This window comes from Pongo abelii, chromosome 8 (assembly GCF_028885655.2).
Source record: "Pongo abelii isolate AG06213 chromosome 8, NHGRI_mPonAbe1-v2.0_pri, whole genome shotgun sequence".
NCBI classification, from domain to species: domain Eukaryota; kingdom Metazoa; phylum Chordata; class Mammalia; order Primates; family Hominidae; genus Pongo; species Pongo abelii.
Window position 1 is genome coordinate 108,750,465 of NC_071993.2, and position 20,286 is coordinate 108,770,750.

Below are 20,286 nucleotides of genomic sequence, written 5' to 3' on the forward strand. Positions count from 1 at the left end.
CAAATATTCCTAAAATAATGACCTTTCCTCATTCTTAACTAGAAGAGCAAACTATGAAACTGAAGGTACCAGATTTAGCAGAGTCCACACATCCACTGTAAAGAACATACTTTTTTTTTTTTTTTTTTTTTGAGACAGTTTCCCTCTCGTCACCCAGGCTGGAGTACAATGGCACGATCTCAGCTCACTGCAAACTCCGCCTCCCGGGTTCTTCAAGTGATTCTCCTGCCTCAGCCTCCTGAGTAGCTGGGATTACAGGTGCCCGCCACCACGCCCAGCTAATTTTTGTATTTTTAGTAGAGATGGGGTTTCACCATGTTGGCCAGGCTGATCTCAAACTCCTGACCTCAGGTGATCTCCCCGCCTCTGCCTCCCAAAGTTCTGGGATTACAGGCATGAGCCATCGTACCCAGCCTAAAGAACATATTCCAAAACATGGTCAATTTTCTGTCAGTTACAGTGTACTCATTTAAGAACCTTCTCCACATTACCGGTATGGGGAACCACCCAGGCTTCAGCAGCAGGTACATTAAACATACTCACTTTTTCAGAGTCTTTTCCTTTGCAATTGACACTGACAACACTACTATTTGCTCGAAGCCATTGAAATTCCCGTAACATCTGTGCTCCTTTGGGTCCATGCTCATAAGGAAGGTAGAACAGATCAGCAAGTAACTGCAAATCCTCCAGGGTCACTGGTTCCGCAGTGTACAAAGGCTTTTCATTTGGACCTGGCACAAACTGCTCCTTGTTTGTCTGTTCATCAGTTTGCATGGGGGCAATGTCACTAATACAATCTTCTTGCATGGACATCTCTGGGGATTTTGATTCAGCTATGCTCTCTTTATCAGTGTCCATTGGTTTCAATTCCTCTGCCATTTTCGCTTCAACAATTTCACTCAGTATTTGATTGTCATTCTTGTGGTCCGTTTCTTCTTGTTTTTCCACTACCATGTCCATGGGTTCTTCATCAGGCTGTTTCTTTTCTTCTTCCTTGGTCAGAGTAGTAGGCTCACCACTCAAGGCTGCTCCCTGGCTCATAATGGGCTCCTGATAAACTGTTGTTACTACGGTTGTGGCATTTAAAGAGGGTGCTGCAACTAAAGGAGTCCCATCAACTACACTTGCTTTAGCTCCACTGTGTGCAACTTGCCTACCTAAAAAATAAATAAGTGTATAAATAAAATGGTCACAGAGATAATCAGAATTAAGAGACAGAACACATTAGACACAGAAAGATGCTTTATCATATTTGTTAAGTGGAACCTCAATTTTAGATCCAAATTAATTTGACCTCTAAGAAAAATGAGATTTCTCTATATTTACTAGGGATGCAGGAATGGAAGGGCGTTGGGAGGTAATAAACATGCCAACATCTACTATTACATTCTCTTTTGAAAATTTGTGTCTAAAAACCCTTAAATTACTTCAAAAAATATGTTTTAAGAGAAATTAGCATTCCATCAAAATAAAAGCTAATATTTAAGACCAAAAGTAAGATTTAAAAATCCTTATTCTCTAGATCCCCCAATTTCATTTAATTTCACTTTGCTTAGTGGGCATAGGTAAGGCACATGACAGTGTTATTTTTTTTTGAGACAGAGTCTCGCTCTGTCACCCAGGCTGGAGTACAGTGGCGCAATCTTTGCTCACTGCAACCTCCGCCTCCCAGGTTGAGGCGACTGTCCTGCCTCAGCCTCCCAAGTAGGTGGGACCACAGGCGCATGCCACCACGCCTGGCTAATCTTTGTATTTTTAGTAGGGACAAGGTTTCACTATGTTGGCCAGGCTGGTCTCGAACTCCTGACCTCAGGTGATCCGCCTGCCTCGGCCTCCCAAAGTGCTGAGATTATAGGTGTGAGCCACCGCGCCCGGGAGACAGTGTTCTTTATTTTGTGACTCAATTATGTGATCTAACCCCCTTAACATAAAAGAATAGCCAAACTCACTGCTGTATTGATGAGGCACACCAAACTCTTGCAACCATTCTGTTAATGCTAGCTTTAGAGCCATCTGTGGACTATAGAGTACATCAGTTTCAATATCTTCATCACTGCCTTCATTTTCTAATTTTATCTGGATGGATACAGTACTATCTTCACTGTCAGCTGCAAAAAATAAAATAAAGAGCACAAAAATAGTTTTGATTACAAAAGCCTTCTGACAAGTGAGAAGAATAAATGCAACTAGTTGTCACAGTATAACCACAGAAATAAAGAACTAGAATGAGAACAAACCTTAAACATAAAAATGCAAATAAAAGCAAGACCCTTCACCGAACCATTTCATATAGGATAGTAACCTAAATGCAATGCTAAATGTAAAATATCAATTGAAATAAGAAATATAAATTTTAGTATCAGTGGAAGAGTCAATCTGAAATGTCCACTGCTTTTTGTATGAAGAAAACATTGCATAGCCTTCAGGGTCTTGTAACTTTTTTTTTTTTTTGAGATGGAGTCTCACCCTGTCACCCAGGCTGGAGTGCAGTGGCAGGATCTTGGCTCACTACAACCTCCGCCTCACAGGTTCTAGCAATTCTCCCACCTGAGCCTCCCCAGTAGCTGGGACTACAGGCCCATGCCACCATGCCCGGCTAATTTTTCTATTATTCATGAAGATGGGGTTTCACCATGTTGGCCAGACTTGTCTCGAACTCGACCTTGTGATCCGCCCGCCTGGGCCTCCCAGAGTGCTGGGATTACAAGCGTGAGCCACTACACCTGACCGTAACTTCATTAATAAAAGCACTGAGGGAAAAAGAAGAGGCCAGGCACGGTGGCTCATGCCTGTAATCTCAGCACTTTGGGAGGCTGAAGCGGGCAAATCACCTGAGGTCTGCAGTTTGAGACGAGTCTGGCCAACGTGGTAAAACCCCATCTCTACTAAAAATACAAAAAATTAGCCAGACGTGGTGGCAGGCACCTGTAATCCCAGCTACTCGGGAGGCTGAGGCAGAAGAACTGCTTGAACCCAGGTGTCAGAGGTTGCAGTGAGCTGAGATCGGGCCATTGCACTCCAGCCTGGGCAACAAGAGCAAGGCTCCGTCTCAGAAAACAAAAAAAAGAAGAGATAATCGACAGAGACCCACAAATTAGCACACATAAGGCAACAAAGCTCTGAGCCAGGATAGTGGTGGAGAAAATTAAGTCTGAATTCTTTAGTTTTGTACTTAAAAACTCTCTATTCTTAGCTTTCCTTAATATTTCCTACATATGTCCCAGGTTTGGATAGTGTCTGCCACCCTTAATATGTTCCATGCTCTGCCTTAAAAGATGTAGGAGTTAAGTGTCATGTACACTGACAGCATTTAAATTATATTCCCAATTTTTGTTTTTTATTGAGGGGAGGAGGATGACAATGACTGAGCCACACAAAAGGGAGACATTAATTCAATAAACAATTCAAAGCAGAGGTATGGAACTGAGAAATAAACCACAACTATTAATATTACTACATACTATCATGACACTTCAGTAGCCAAAATGGGCCAAAATTCAGGGAACTTCAAAAGTTCAGTGTTCAGGCTGGGCACAGTGGCTCACGCCTGTAATTCCAGAACTCTGGGAGGCAGAGGCAGGCAGATCACCAGGTCAGGAGTTCGAGACCAGCCTGACCAACATGGTGAAACCCTGTCTCTACTAAAACTATAAAAATCAGCCGGATGGGGTGGTGCGCGCCAGTAATCCCAGCTACTCAGTAGGCTGAGGCCAGAGAATCGCTTGAACCAGGGAAGCAGAGGTTGCAATGAGCCAAGATCGCGCCACTGCACTCCAGCCTGGGCAACAGAGCGAGACTCCGTCTCAGAAAAAAAAAATAATTTTCAGTGTTCAGTGTTTTTCATCTCCAGCCCACAAACCTTTAACGCCCAGCAAACTCTCCTCATACTTTGATCCAGCTTAGAAGTCTGTGAAATCTCTTAGCAAAAATAATCACTCTCTCCCCTGTGTTCACACAGCACTTTATAATTAAACTATTACAACACTTATCACACTATAGTACAATTGCCTATAAGCCTTACCCAACATTAGACTGTTTCTCAAAAGTAGGAATGGCTGGGCGCAGTGGCTCACGCCTGTAATCCCAGCACTTTGGGAGGCCCAGGAGGGTGGATCACCTGAGGTCAGGAGTTCAAGACCAGCCTGACCAACGTGGAGAAACCCCATCTCTACTAAAAATACAAAATTAGCCAGGCATGGTGGCGCATGCCTGTAATCCCAACTACTCGGGAGGCTGAGGCAGGAGAATCATTGAACCTGGGAGGCGGAGGTTGTAGTGAGCCGAGACTGCGTCACTGCACTCCAGCCTGGGCAACAAGAGTAAAACTCCATCCCAAAAAAAAAAAAAAAAACTACTTTATTCTTTGCCACCTCAGTGCCCATGAACATGCATCTGCCCCATGATAGATTATTTAAATGTAAATAATTATCAAGCACCTTACTTAGAACTCTATTAATTAGAGGTTTTTCATAAATTTAAAATTAGTAAGCCAATGTCTAAAATAAGACTGTATTCCATTCAGCCAGGCAGGGTGGCTCATGCCTGTAATCCCAGCACTCTGGGAGGCCGAGGCGGGTGGATCACCTAAGATCAGGAGTTCGAGACCAGTCTGGCCAACATGGTGAAACCCTGTCTCTACTTAAAAAAAAAAAAAAAAAAGCCGAGTGTGCCTGCAAACCCAGCTACTTGGGAGGCTGAGGCTGGAGAATTGCTTGAACCTGGGAAGCAGAGGTTGCAGTGAGCTGAGATTGCGCCACTGCACTCCAGCCTGGGCGATGGAGCAAAACTCCATCTCAAAAAAAAAAAAAGAGTATGTTCCATAAAAGATAAATGTAAGCTGAATCTAAATGATCTAAGTGACTCAGAGTATCTAGTTATCTAAAATATCCTTTTCAATAAAATTGCCTGAAAATACATTTTATCCGAATGATTCTAGAGATAATGGAAACACTTAAAGACTGTCTCCTCTAGTACTCAAGACTTCAAAGACTGAAACATATTTTATTTTTATTTATTTGATAGGGTTTTCATCTGTTGTCCAGGCTGGAGTGCATTTCCTGGGATTATAAGCGAGCCACCATGCCGCTTCTGAACCACACTTAAAAAAACAAACAAAAAAAAAAAAACTAAGGCCAAGAGGTAAAGTGACTTGTCCGAAGACACTCAACTTTTCTTCTATCATATACATCTTCATCAACAGAATGAAACAACATACCGTAATAAAACCACTTGGTTTTGTTTCCTTCTTAGTAAAACAAAACAAGTTTTTTAAAAAAATAAATAAAACTGTTTAAGTTGTGATGACAAAGAAATGCATACTTTCCACTGGCTCTAGTTAACCCCAGCTCTCCTCCAAGGTGAAGTTCAAGTACAGGCTACTTACTCATCACTACATCTTTTCTCACTCCATTCATGTTTGATTTGTACCAGGTGGCAAGGGTGTGGATGGCAACGTAGTTGGCTTCAAATTCACAATTTGGATTAGTGAGGACTCCTTTTAACCGTGGGATGAGTTCTGTGGATCTTCCTTTGTACGGGCCCAGAAACAGTCTCTTCTGATCATAATCATTAGCATGAATGTTATCCCAGATTACTGGAGCTCTCTTAATAATCTTAGAAACCTCTTCAATGGACTCTACTGGAATTTCTTTAGAAACAACTTTGGGACCTAGAAATAACAACAACCGTTTGTTAAAAGAATCATGGTTCTTGGCCAGACGCATTGGCTCATACCTGTAATCCCAGCACTTTGGGAGGCTGAGGTGGGCAGATCATTTGAGCCCAGGAGTTCGGACCAGCCTGGGCAACATAGCGAGACCCTATTTTTTTATTTTAAATTAAAAAATATATTTTGAAAAAAGGATCATGGTTCTTTAAAATATACTGCATATATAACTTTTTACTGTGTTTTCCTTACATGTATATATATATTTTTTTGAGACAGAGTCTCGCTGTGTCGCCCAGACTGGAGTACAGTGGTGTGATCTCAGCTCACTGTTAAGCTCCGCCTCCTGGGTTCACACCATTCTCCTGCCTCAGCCTCCTGAGTAGCTGGGACTACAGGCGCCCTCCACCTCGCCTGGCTAATTTTTTCTATTTTTTAGTAGAGTTGGGGTTTCACTGTGTTAGCCAGGATGGTCTTGATCTTCTCACCCCGTGATCCGCCTGTCTTGGCCTCCCGAAGTGCTGGGATTACAAGCGTGAGCCACTGCGCCTGGCCCCTTACATGTACATTTTATAACAACTTTTCTTTTTCTGAGACAGGGTCTCCTTTGTTACCCAGGCTGAAGTGCAATGGAGTAATCATAGCTCACTGCAGCCTTGAGCTCCTGATCTCAAGCAATCCTCTCACCTCAGCCTCCCAAGTAGCTAGGACTATAGGTGTGCCCCACCACATCACAGTAATTTAAAATTTTTTTGTACAGATAAGGGCTTGCTATGTTGCCCAGGCTAATCTTAAACTCCTGGCCTCAAGCGATTCTCCTACCTCAACTCAAGCCTCCCACAGCACTGGGATTATAGGCACGAACTACTGCACCCAGCCACAATTTTTCTTTTGAAAACACAACAACATGTCTTTTACTGAGCTTTATTTTTTTCGTTTTATAAAATAGAAGAGTTTCCTGACACTGCTTAGGGCTGGGATCAATACCCTTTAGCCCAATTCCCTATAAATCTTTATTATTTATTAACTGAATTTTTTTTGAGACAGGGTCTCATCTGTTGCTCAGGCTGGAGTGCAGTGGCATGATCACAGCTCACTGCAGCCTCTACCTCCCGGGCTCAAGTGATCCTTCCACCTCAGCCCCCCCGCAAGTAGCTGGGACTACAGGCGTGCACCAGCCCATCTGGCTAAGTTTTTTATCTTTTGCACAGTCTCCCTATGTTGCCTAAGCTGGTCTTGAACTCCGGGGGGCTTCCACCTCAGGCTCCCCACTCAGGCTCCCTAACCATGATAGATTTTTTTTTTATATTAAGAGAATATGTAAACTTTGTAAAAGAAAGCATATTTTAACAAGTTCTCTAGGCCAGGTGCAGTGGGTCACATGTGTAATCCCAGCACTTTGGGAGGCCGAAGCGGGCAGATCACCTGAGGTCAGGAGTTTGAGACCAGCCTGGCTAACATGGAGAAACCCCGTCTCTACTAGAAATACAAAAATTAGCTGGGCATGATGGCGTGTGCCTGTAATCCCAGCTACTTGGGAGGCTGAGTCAGGAGAATCGCTTGAACCCGGGAGGCGGAGTTTGCAGTGAGCTGAGATTATGCCATTGCACTCCAGCCTGGGCAACAAGAGCAATGCTCTGTCTCAAAAAAAAAAAAAAAAAAAAAAGGCCAGGCGCGGTGGCTCACGCCTGTAATCCCAGCACTTTGGGAGGCCGAGGCGGGTGGATCACGAGGTCAGGAGATCGAGACCATCCTGGATAACATGGTGAAACCCTGTCTCTACTAAAAATACAAAAAATTAGCCGGGCGTGGTGGCGGGCGCCTGTAGTTCTAGCTACTCCGGAGGCTGAGGCAGGAGAATGGTGTGAACCCGGGAGGCAGAGCTTGCAGTAAGCCAAGATTGCGCCACTAGACTCCATCCCGGGCGACAGAGCGAGACTCCGTTTCAAAAAAAAAGTATTCAATTAACAAGAACAAGCAATTTCTGTAAGTCCTAGTTAATTCAAGTTTGACTGTATAAATCTTAAAAGACTTACCTGTCCAAAGCACTTCAATTCCAGGTAGAAGCTTTTCACCCACAGTCCTTAAATATGGAGACTGAGACACATTTGGATAACAGAAAGTGCCACAATATTCTAAATGTAGGGAGAAAAGTAAAAAAGTCAGAAATAAAATGCTCATGGGTTTTCTGTTTGTTTTCTTTGAGACGGAGTCTCACTCTTGATGCCCAGGCTAGAGTGCAGTGGCACGATCTCGGCTCACTGCAACCTCCGCCTCCTGGGCTCAAGCAATTCTCCTGCCTCAGCCTCCCAAGTAGCTGGGACTACAGGCGCACGCCGCCACGCCCGGCTAATTTTTTTTGTATTTTAGTAGAGACGGGGTTTCACCGTGTTGCCCAGGCTGGTCGCAAACTCCTGAGCTCAAACAATCCGCCCGCCTCGGCCTCCCAAAAGGCTCATGGGTTTTTGAATGTGGAAAAAATGTCTGCCAATTCTAAATTATTTTCATCCAAATGATAAAAGGCCTCCTACAAGGAACTAAAGTGGGCAGTTCATTTAAGAAATTCATAAAATCTGATATTTTTCCTCCAACAGTAGTACAGATCAATTCTTACGATACTACAGTTACTAGAAATACAAGTTTACTAAAAAAACAAGAACTGTAGCATTTTCTACAAAATTCTGAATTGCCTACTTTTCTCAGTTACAATTAAACGCCAAACAGAATGAATTGGTAATATCATAATAGAACTAATACAAGACTATGCCAATGGCAGCTGGGCACAGTGGCTCACACGTGCAATCCCAGTATTTTGGGAGGCTGAAGCGGGTGGATCACTTGAGCCCAAGAGTTCGACACTAGCCTGGGCAATATGGTGAAACCCCGTCTCTACCAAAAATATAAAAATTAGCCAGTTTTATAACCTGGTCTCTAAATAAATAATACAAATTTAAAAGTAAAATTTAAAAAAATTTTTTTTAAAGGCATATACCAGTGGCTATTAGTACTCAACTGCAACTTAAACTGTAACTTGCAGCTAATTAATTCCCAGTATAATCTTAAATCTTTTGGGTACTAATGTAGTACTCAACTAAAATAAGGTTCTCGGCTCACAATACACACAAAGAAAGTTAAATAATTTAGTCTAAAATTCTTCCTGAACAGGGAAGTGTGGGGAAAACTTCCTGTAAGTTGAATTTTGGAGAAGCAACTAAGAGACTAAAATATTTTCAATGAAAGAAACCAGAGGGACAAAAAGAAAGGAAAAGGGGAAAAACTGTTAAGCTTTCTATGCTGACTACTTGAAATAAGAGCCCAGATGGAAGTGGGAGGAGTGCAAAAAGGGACAGATATGCATGGGCAGAAAAAGGGGACAAGTAGGAGGAAATGAGAAGTGACTAAGGTAAAAGCAATGTAACTTGGTTTTTCTCCAGATTTCATTTCAATACTATCCCTCTTTTAATATTGACAATGTAATGTTCATAGACTTCCAGTACTAAAAAATACATAAAAATATTTTGTCCAGTCAGTTGTCATTTATTAGTTCCTAAAATTTCTCCAATTTAGGATCTTGAAAAATGTCTTCTAAAAAAAGATTCCTACTTTTACACACCAAGGGAGGAGGCGAAGTGGAGAGAGAATGGGGCCCATGGTCCTTTATAAGTTACATATTCCAAGAAGAGTAGTTAAATGTAAAGTCATTATATACAATACCTGTGGGACAGAAGAGGAAAGTTTCTGGCTCTCCTAGGTACTGATAGATTTCATTTGTGATGGATACCTGGGCATGAGCAAAAGAACTGAATACCTCTTTGTCTGCTGCACACATATTATGGTCTATATCATCAAAAAGCAAAGCAAATGATCTGCACCCAAACTGAGAAACCTAGGAGAAAAAAGAGGATCAAGAGTAAAAAAATTAAGAATTCCAAACATTATAGAGTTAACAGTTATACTTGAAATCCAATATTTTCCTTACTAGAATGTTTCAAAGACCGATTTATTGTTTTTACATTTTCAATTAAAAATCGTAAGTTAAATAGTTTTGGGACCCATTTCTCATTTGGGTTTGAATGCTCTACAGGTTGAGTATTCCTTATCTGAAATGCTTGGGACCAAAAATGTTTTGGACTTTGATTTTTTTTTTCCTGGATTTTGGAATATCTGTATTATATTCAGCATCCCTAACCTGAAAATCCAAAATCTGAAATGCTCCAAGGAGCATTTCCTTTGAATTTTATGGAGCTCAAAGAGTTTCATATTTTGGAGCATTTCAGATTTATGAATTAGGGATACTCAACTTATATGACAATATGATCCAACAAAGTGGCCTAGCCTCCTAGTCCTCATGGGCTGCTGATTGTAGAAGACCCAACAAAGTCAGAAAAATACAGAAACATGAGTAAGTAACCTTAAGACATGAAAAAGCCAGGCTGTGTCCTAGTTCCAAAAGGCACAGTGATCCCTTTGCAGATAAACCTAACCAGGTATGAATCAGAAAGAATAGAATTTTATCAAATAGTAAAATAACTTCATTCATGAAAATTTCAACTGCCTTAAATTTTTTACCAGACATTTTAATGTCACCCATATAAATCTTTGCCTAAAGAAGACATGTATATAGAAAAACCAACAAACTAAAAAAACAGAAAAATGGGGCCAGGTGCAGTGGCTCACACTTGTAATCCCAGCACTTTGGGAGGCCGAGGCGGGCAAATCATGAGGTTAGGAGTTCGAGACCAGCCTGGCCAACATGGTGAAACCCCGTCTCTACTAAAAATACAAAACAATTAGCCAGGCGTGGTAGCACACACCTGTAATCCCCGTTACTCAGGAGGCTGAGGCCAGAGAATTGCTTGAACCCAGGAGGCAGAGGTTGCAATGAGCTGAGATCGCGCCACTGCACTCCAGCCTGGGTGACAGAGCAAGACTCAGTTTCAAAAAAAAAAAAAAGGAAAATAGAAGCCCCCTACATTTGACCAAAAGAAGTGTGCAGCTTTTACATTAAGCAGACTTTACACTCAATTAGGTTCACCTAGTCTGTTTTTCTTCTCATCTTGGGAAACTAGCCATTTCCAGACATCTCTTTGTCCATATAATTGAAGAAACTAATGTCTAATAGGTAAAACCCTGTTTCTATAATCTCAGTTGTAAATTCAAGCCAAGCAGCCTAGGGTATATATAATTTCTCAAAATGTGGTTCTTGACCACCAATCACCTAGATTCCCGGTCCCCACCTTATCCATTTGGGAAATAAAAGTCCAGCAGTCAGCATTCTTCCAAGCTTCACACCTAATCATTCTTTTAAGGCAGTTCTTATGCAAACTGAAATTTGAGAAGAACTAGTGCCTCTAGTAAAGCTCTTTTTACTTAATTTGGAAAATATTCCTCTATCAGAAGGATTCAAGGCTGGGTGCACTGGCGCACGACTGTAATCCCAGCACTTTGGGGGAGGCCGAGGTGGGTGGATCACCTAAAGTCAGGAGTTCAAGACCAGCCTGGCCAACGTGGCAAAACCCTGTCTCTACTAAAAATATAAAAATTAGCCAGGCATGGTGGTGTGCCTGTAATAGCTACTCCGGAGGCTGAGGCACAAGAATTGCTTGAACTTGGGAGGTGGAGGTTGCAGTGAGCCGAGATTGGGCCACTGCACTCCAGGCAACAGGGCAAGACTCTGTCTCCAAAAAAAAAAAAAAAAAAAAAAAAGCATTCAAAGTAGTAAAAAAATTCTTATAGAAACAAAGAAATGAAAGACCAGGCATGGTGACTCACGCCTGTAATCCCAGCACTTTGGGAAGATCATGAGGTGAGTAGTTCGAGACCAGCCTGGCTGGCATGGTGAAGGCCCTATCTCTACTAAAAATACAAAAATTAGCCGGGCATGATGGCATGCACCTATATTCCCAGCTACTCGGGAAGCTGAGGCAGGAGAATCACTTGAACCCGGGAGGCGGAGGAGGTTGCAGTGAGCCGAGATTGTGCCACTGCACTCCAGTCTGGGCGACAGAGCAAGACTCTGTCTCAAAAAACAAAACAAACAAACAAAAAAAGAAAACAAAGAAATAGGAATTTGATTTCCTTTTAACATCATAAAAGCAACAGAGTAAACTTCTAGTTTCAAGTACACAGTCAGGAAAAATGAATAAAAAGTAAGGAGTTACCTGGTCCAATTTACGTTTCAATGTGGATACTTCCTTGGGGTTAGAAAAAGTGATATCCAATCCAGGTGAGATCGCATAGATGAACTCTATCTCATATTCTCGTGCAGCAGAGATGAGAGTCATAAGTTGCTCTAAAGAACAGAGTCCATGTTTTTAGAAAGCAGAACAGAAAACTAAAAGAACCTTCACTGAAGTTTTAACTGAAGAGGTTATTCTTCTAACTTACAAGAAAGGAAAAGACCCTCACATTTTACAAATTGTCAGGTCCAACTTAACAACAGGCCATACAAAATGGTACAAGCCTGAAGTAATTTAATGTCACAGTAAGGGAAAAAGAATAGTTTTCACACCTTTGAAATCTGAACCAACAGAAAATAAGAGGCCCTTCTTTTTCACTTCTAAATAGTTTCTTATCCTTTTGGGGAAACAGGCTAAAATCAATAAACATTTTCCTCTCTTTCATTGCCATTTCTCAAAAACACTGAATTGTCGATTCTCTTACTGAACTTAAGCCATTTCTATTTTCTGCAGCATTTGAAAGGCATAAAATGCAGCCGCTTTTTTATTTTGAGAGTCTTGCTCTGTTGCCCAAGGCTGGAGTGCAGTGGCACGATCCTGACTCACTGCAACCTCCGCCTCCTGAGTAGCTGGGATTACAGGTATACCCGGCTAATTTTTGTTTAGTAGAGATGGGGTTTTGCCATATTGCCCAGCCCAGGCTGGTCTTGAACTCCTGGCCTCAAGTGATCCGCCTGCCTTAGCCTCTTAGTGTTGGGATTGCAGGCATGAGCCACGGTACTGGATCTTGCTTTTTTTTTTGTTTTGCCATCTCTGAACAACTGGAATTCCTAACTAAATAAACCTACACATAACTACTTTATAATATGAAAGAAAGAAAATGCTTTCTTAAGAATCAGGGTAGGCCAGGCCCAATGGCTCATGCCTGTAACCCCAGGACTTTGGGAGGCCAGGTAAGAGGACTGCCTGAGGTCAGGAGTTTGAGACCAGCCTGGTCAACACTGTGAAATCCCATCTCTACTAAAAATACAAAAATTAGCCAAGCACGGTGGCGCATACTTGTAATCCCAACTACTAGGGAGGCTGAGGCAGGAGAATTGCTTGAACCCTGGAGGCAGAGGTTGCAGTGAGCCAAGATCACACCACTGCACTCCAGTCTGGACCACATAGCAAGACTCCATCTCAAAAAAAAAAAAAAAAAAAAAAAAAAAAAAAAAAGAATCACGCCTGTAATCCCAGCACTTTGAGAGGCCACGGCAAGTTGATTGCTTGAGTTCAGGAGTTTGAGACCAGCACAGGCAACATGACAAACCCCTCTCTCTACAAAATATACAAAAATTAGCTGGGCATGGTGACCTGCGCTTGTAGTCTCAGCTAGTTGGGGGGCTGAGGTAGGAGGATTGCTTGAGCCGGGGAGATCAAAATTGCAGTGAGTCACTGCACTCCAGCCTGGGTAACAAAGTGACAAATGCTGTCTCCAAAAAAAAGAAAAAGAACCAGAGTTAAGTCATGGCCTTAACAATCTTGACCTGTTTCTATTTATGGGAAAAACATTAATTATAGATTTTAAGCTTTTAAAATTATCAATTGACAATTTTCCTAAATCTACTTAACTACTACTACTATATACCATAAGACATATTTTTGAATAATTTTCAGTAGTATCTCAAGATAATCATTTTTACTCTATTTTGATTATTGATCACATTAAGTTTCATTACCAGCACTACCAGAAAGTAATTAAGTTGAAGGCACACTTAAATAGAGTAGTAAACCACAACACTAGATGGAGATGGGATAAGTTGTAATTGCTTCTTTGTAATTCAAGAAAACTTTCAGCCTTCTGTGCCTTGGCTGGGCTCTGTAACCAAATATCTTGTTAGCTATACGCGTATACCATTTAATTTCAAGTACAAAAATGTTTCACCATTTACAAGTTCCCAAAGAAAAGCACCTCTCTAATTTGGCGGTTCAGTGCTATACTACTAACTTTTTATCAATTTTATGTAACCAACTCAACGTAAGTATACCCATAGCAGGCTGGCTGGCCGGGCACAGGAGCTCAAGCCTGTAATCCCAGCACTTTGGGAGGCTGAGGCAGCAGAATCTCTTGAACTCGGGAGGCTGAGGTTGCAGTTAGCCGAGATCGCACCACTGCACTCCAGCCTGGGGGCCAGAGCAAGACTCTTGTCTCAAAAAGCAAAACAAAACAAAACCCAAAGATAGCCTATTAATGGCTTCCCACTTTCCTGGACTAGGGTTTAAGGACCAATAACTGTTGACAAGGCCAAGCCATACTAGAGCATGAAGCAAAAGGAACAATCAGTAGTGCTGATCCTGTCTTTACCTAAAATTTTAGCATTGTGTCCATCATGAATTTCTGCATTAATTTTGGTTTTTTAAAAAATATTGCATAAAATATTATTTATCTTGATTACTTTTTGGGGGTCCCTTAAAATTTGCACCCAAGGTACGTGCCTCACTTGCCTTGCCCTGGGCCTAGCCCAGCTCCAGCACTTCTTTGCCCAGTGGCCCACTGTTTAGTCCACTGGCAGAAGTAAGCAGCACAATCTATGACCACAGAACAGATGGAGTCAGCCTAGCACGCCCATGATATCACACGTATGGTCATGACCTTGCTAGCGCAGAGGACTCTTTCAATCTCAGCTAACTGAATAGTTACCAGATAGAAGAAAAGGAAACTACCTACAAAATAAAAATAAAATACGTCATAAGATTCTTGTACAACTACATTTAAAATATAACCGTTTTCTTCAAAGATTCTGAATTTATGGATTAAAAAGAAAAAGATTACCAGCTTCCTCCACTGAATACATCTCTCGCCAAAACATCCTATGTTTGTAGTCATCTTTTGGGGCATACAAGTATGTATTTAATTCCCATTTCTGGAGCCTTAAGGAAAAAGAAAATTACATATGTATAAACAGGCAACATTCATAGGCTGTCAATCTCCATTTCCCTCTTCGTGGAGCATCTCCATCTCATACAAAGCTAATATTCTATGACAGTAGCTTTTAACCTTTTTGTAATCAGTGGAATTTAAAAAAATTAAGTATTACAATGTATGCCAACATATAAAACACTCTTAAAAAACACAACAGCTCTGGGTAAAGTGAAGCCCAAAACTTATTCAGCTCCCCAGGAAAAGTTTGAAAACCAAAGGCCTAGGTGAAGAAATAAGGGACCAAGGTAAAATAACTTCTGCAATTGAGAAACCATCAAAATGCACCTGGGCTATTCGCTGTTAGTATTTCTTCAAACAAAAGGAAATGTTTAGAGTCTAAGGTTCTCCTCTCTCCTTCATATAATGAAGATTTACCTTCTAAAGAGTTCTTTTCTCTGTTCCATAACCCAAGGTCTTCCATAAAATCCTAGATTCAAAGTAAGAATGAAATTATATTCAGTTTTAAAATGTGGTAAGCTTTATTGAGAAAAGCAAGTTACAAAACATACAATACAATCCTATTTTGTAAAAAGCATAAAATACACCAGATCAGAAGGATATTTAATAAAATACTAAGGTTCCTTTATCTTTGGGTGGTGACATTACAAGGTGACTTTTATTCCATTTTTGCTTAGGTAAATTTTCTTATTTTTTCTACCATGACATTAGTTACTTAGGTGATAGCTATTTTAAAACAAACATCTATCATCTTTCCACTGTTGATAAAGGCCAAATATATTTAATTCCAATTTTTTAAGAGATCTCAATCTTACAATGGGGAAGGGCAGCAATGTAATACAAGCTGCCAACAGTAATAATTACTTCCTAGAATGATAGTAAAACTGCTTTAGAAAGGGTGAGGGGAGGCCGGGTGAGGTGACCCATGCCTGTAATCCCAGCACTTTGGCAGGCTGAGGCAGGTAGATCACTTGAGGTCAGGAGTTCCAGACCCAGCCTGGCCAACATGGTGAAACCATGTCTCTACTAAAAATACAAAAATTAGCCAGGTATGGTGGCAAATGCCTGTAATCCCAGCTATTTGGGAGGCTGAGAAACAACAACCACTTGAACCTGGGAGACGGACTTGCAGTGAGCCGAGACTGCGCCACTGCACTCCAGTCTGGGCGACAGAAAAGACTCCATCTCAAACAACAACAACAACAACAAAAGGGTGAGGGGAGATAAACAGGTAAAGTAGTTAAAAAAAATCAGAGATAGGGTTAGGAAAGAATCTAACTTAATTTTATGATCGTGCTCCTCTTTTTAAAAAAAAGTTCCTGGCCAGGACTGGAATTCCAGCTACTTGGGAGGCTAGAGCAGGAGAACTGCTTGAATCCAGGAGGCGGAGGTTGCAGTGAGCCAAGATCCGCGCCACTGCATTCCAGCCTGGGTGACAGAGCAAAACTCTCTCTCTCAAAAAAAGTTCCCGATACAATGATATAATCAAAGGGACCAAAAAATGCCTGAAACCACATTCCCAAGAAATTCAACAGCCTAACTGGCCCAAACAACAAACTCTCACGCAATCTTAATTACAGAGCAAAGATCTGAACAAATGAAAATACAAGAATGTTACTTCTGGTCCTAAACGGAAAGGAATAAAGAAAACTCAAGAATGTGACCTGCCCCAGAGTATCCTCTAAGAGGACAAAATACTAGTTATGCACACTGCAGAAAACAAACTTGCAGACCGATGACCTAAATGGTTGAATAAGCATCAAACTGGTGTCTGGAACTCTCTAGTGTGCTCATCACAGCTCAAAGCACACTTTACATCTTGTCTAACCTTTACTTTCCACTTGTCTCAGTCTAATCATCAGTAAGAGATAAGGACAGCCTCTCAACAGTACCATGAAGAAGGTTAATAAAAGCATTCTGAACACAAAATGTTCTACATAAACCCACACAGTCTACATAACAGACTAGTCTAGAACAGAAATTTCTGCAATGTATTTTAGCTCCAACCTCTAGGCAGAATGACTCCTCTGCACCACAAAAAGGACAACGACAGACCAAATTAAAATTCATTACATACCAATGTATAACTGTAGCACTTTCATCTGGACAATCTAATGTTAGCCTCTCACAAGTGATATAAATTTTTTTTTTTCCTCAGGCGGAATCTCACTCTGTCGCCCAGGCTGGAGTGCAGTGGCACGATCTCGTCTCAATGCAACCTACGCCTCCAACTCCCGGGTCAAGCGATTCTCCTGTCTCGGCCTCCCGAGTAGCTGGGATTACAGGAGCCCGCCACCACGCCCGGCTAATTTTTTCTATTTTTAGTAGAGACAGGGTTTCGCCATGTTGGCCAGGCTAGTCTCGATCTCCTGACCTCGTGATCTGCCCGCCTCGGCCTCCCAAAGTGCTGGGATTACAGGCGTGAGCCACCGCGCCCAGCCAATATAAAATATTCTTGATCAGGCAGACCTATACAAGTCTTTAGCATCCCTACGGCACTTAGCATTATCATTTTTTTTTTTTAAGGAGTAGGCATTAAACATCCTTTCAGAGTTGTTCCAATATAAAAAAGACTTTTCAAATGTCTAGCTTAAACATTTTAATCTTTAGAAACCCTACCTTGGCTCTTTTGAGAGTCAGGTTCATGGTTTCGGTTGACTGGCACCACAAAGAGGAAGCAATGCTGTTAATGTGAGTTAAAAACCAAGAAAGTTTTGTGATGGAAAGAAAACAAAAAAGAAATCCTAGCAGTCACTATAGTATTTCTATGCTCATTCATTTTACGGCTGGTGCCAACCAAGAAGTATCAAAAAGAGAAAAAAAAAAAAAAGGGCCAGGCGCGGTAGTTCACGCCTGTAATCTCAGCACTTTGGAAGACAGAGGCGGGCGGACTGCCTGAGCTCCGGAGGTGGAAACCTGCCTGGGCAACACGGTGAAACCCCTGCTTCTACTAAAATACAAAAAATTAGCCGGGCCCGCGTCTGTAGTCCCAGCTACTTGGGAGGGTGAGGGAAGAGAATTACTTGAACCCGGGAGGCGGAGGTTGCAGCGAGCCGCGATCACGCCACTGCACTCCAGCCCGGGCGACACAGCGAGACTCCATCTCCCACAACAAAAACAAAAACAACAAAACACACAAAAAATCAGTGCTGGCTCAGGTGCTCAGTCACTAAGAAAATATACAAGGGCACGGGAGGGAGGAGGAATAAACGAGAGAATGGCAGACAACTCTGTTCTTTAAATAGGAAGAATCGCCTTTTAATGCTATTCTAAACAAACCAATTTAAGCCAAATGAGTTTTCACCTTTTATAACTGAAGGTATAATGGACTGGCAAGTTTCCTTAGACTCACTCCAGTCTAGCTCCGAAATTTCCCAGCACTCTCTCATCCCCACCCCAAGATCTTTGATAACAAAAACCAGATTCTTTTTCTAAAATCTCCCTGCACTCAAGCCAATAAATACATCGATGTAAGTCACACAATGCAATCATTTTTGATGAACACTATATAGCAGTTTTCCATTTTGTAGTCCCCCAAATTCTGCAAGACAGTTAACTTCGCTGAACTCTTTCATGCCTTACTGTAGCAGCAAAGTAGCCTGTTATGGTGTGTACCATAACCACCACCCATTTTTCGAAAGAATACTCTAATTTATATGGTGAAAAAAAATAGAAAAGCTGATGTTCTCAACGTCGAGAGCAATCCTTTTTCCATACCTTTTTGGTTTTTTAAATATATATATTTTTTACCCTTATCCACGCCATTACATACGAGAGAGATATAAAACAGACATCCAGGAAACTCTGAGTCGGCCAAAATACTTCAGAAAATTCAAATATATGCTGTAACTGCGGAAAGACCAATAATGTAACTGATTCGTGCCTCTATAGAGCTGCAAGGTGGACTATCTGTCCATTCTAATCCAGAAACTGTGAAACAAGCATCTGGTAATTTTCCCTCACTACCAAAAAGTCCATCGTTCTTTTCGACTATAAATGGGAAAAAAGGAGAGAAGGGCATTTTTAAAGCCACTTCTGCGGTCACTAAATTCAAATTACGCATCTCAGATACTTTGAGAATCTGTGATTAAAGCCAAAGCTTCATCCCTCGAGAGCAAAGTACAGTAGCTGGGAAAGAGGGCAATTTTCTAAGTTGCAAATGAATCTTTGCGGGGGTAGGGGGAAGCAACAAAAATATTCTAAGCAAAGCGGAACTTGAAATACTATAGGCCAACCGTGCTTCTCTTCACTCCAGAAATACAAGCACGTCAGTGTGGGTCGATTTTCCACAAAGGGTGGTGACAGAACCACTACACATATTTTTTCACTGGAACGCAGACAACCCTAGGGAGTAAGATCCCAAGGTACAAAGAAGTAGAACTCAGAGGCTAACAGAACACCAGGCTTCTAACCACTGCCTCCTTAGGAGGTGGCCTGGCTCCAAGCCCAAGAAGGGTGGGGTCAGACTTGTGAGCGGCCAGGGGGGAATTCGACGCCGTCTAAGGACGTGCAAGGAGATTCGCCCAACATTCTCGTCTCTCCCCTCGCTTTAGGAAGGCCACATTTCAGACCCAGAGGCTTTCCGGCCTTTTAGAGTCTCCAAAATCCCCGCCACCACCCTCCTGCCGAGGACAGAACGTGTTAGTGCCAAGGCGGGGCAGGAAGGAGGGCGCTCACCTTCCACCACACCGCACAGGAACCGCCGAGCCCCTGCTGCAGCCCCGGCCACCGCCGCTCCCCCAGCCCCGGCGGGGTTGTCTTCTCCGGGTGCCGGAGCTGCCGGCGGCTCCAGCGATGCCCCCGCAGAGGCCGCAGGGTTGGAGCTGAGCTCGCTCTCCCGCTCCTCCAACGTCGCTTGACTCTCCTTCTGCACCATCCTCCTGCCCCCGGCCGCCGCCACCTCTGCGGGTCCTCCTCGACCTCCGTCCGTTGGGCCACCGGCCCGGAGCCCTGGAGAGGGCTTCAGCTCCAAGTGTGCGCCCCTCCGGTTCCTTCCCCTCCCCCTCTGCCCTTCCCCCTCCCTCTCCGCAGGGACCCGAATGCCCGGATGAGAAGGGCGGCGGCACCGGCGCGAGCCCTTTGTCAGCAGCAGCCTCAGCTTTAAGCTGGGGCGCCAGAAGCCTAAGCGGAGAGCGAGGCTGTGACCTCTCGTTCCCTGGAAGAAGACGGTCAAGGGTCCTGTCCTCGTTCTCTGCCTCTGCTGCCCTCCCGATAATCTTAGGTCTTCCGCCGTTTCCCCTCGAAGCCCCGAGCTCTCCCTCTACTGCTGCCTCCACCGCCCGCTTCCTGTTTATCCGCACTGCGCTTGCGCTGCAGACCGGCTCAGACCGGTCCCCTCCGCCCGGCTCCCCCGCCTTCTTTGGGGCTAGCCTATTAAGCTTCTTTAGGTAGGGGGAAATAGAACAGGAGACGCGAAAAGCAGAAGGTAATGAAGGCAGTGGAATGTACCATTTCTGCTTGCCACCCTCCGAAACAAGCCTGGCACCCTGGGACGGACCATTACCCGCCCCGAAGGAGGG

At 42.9% G+C, this 20,286-nt stretch overlaps 1 protein-coding gene across 2 annotated transcripts in view; it reads right to left on the minus strand.

The window, feature by feature from the left end:
- The window catches only part of OGA (O-GlcNAcase), a 34,435-nt gene extending 14,199 nt beyond the window's left edge, over positions 1-20,236 (minus strand). Inside the window, exons 1-9 of one of the 2 annotated variants that reach the window (XM_009245728.4) lie at positions 19,445-20,236; positions 15,185-15,236; positions 14,660-14,757; positions 11,827-11,957; positions 9,380-9,551; positions 7,702-7,800; positions 5,384-5,668; positions 1,950-2,108; positions 544-1,157 (exon numbers count right to left, since the gene is read on the minus strand). In XM_009245728.4, coding sequence (XP_009244003.1) covers positions 544-1,157; positions 1,950-2,108; positions 5,384-5,668; positions 7,702-7,800; positions 9,380-9,551; positions 11,827-11,957; positions 14,660-14,757; positions 15,185-15,236; positions 19,445-19,643 — 1,809 coding nt within the window. In that variant the 5' untranslated portion in view covers positions 19,644-20,236. Of the gene's footprint in view, positions 1-543; positions 1,158-1,949; positions 2,109-5,383; positions 5,669-7,701; positions 7,801-9,379; positions 9,552-11,826; positions 11,958-14,331; positions 14,460-14,659; positions 14,758-15,184; positions 15,237-19,444 lie in introns of those variants that run through there. The other variant, XM_054523418.2, reaches the window with a different exon arrangement.
- Between the last annotated feature and the right edge of the window lie 50 nt (positions 20,237-20,286).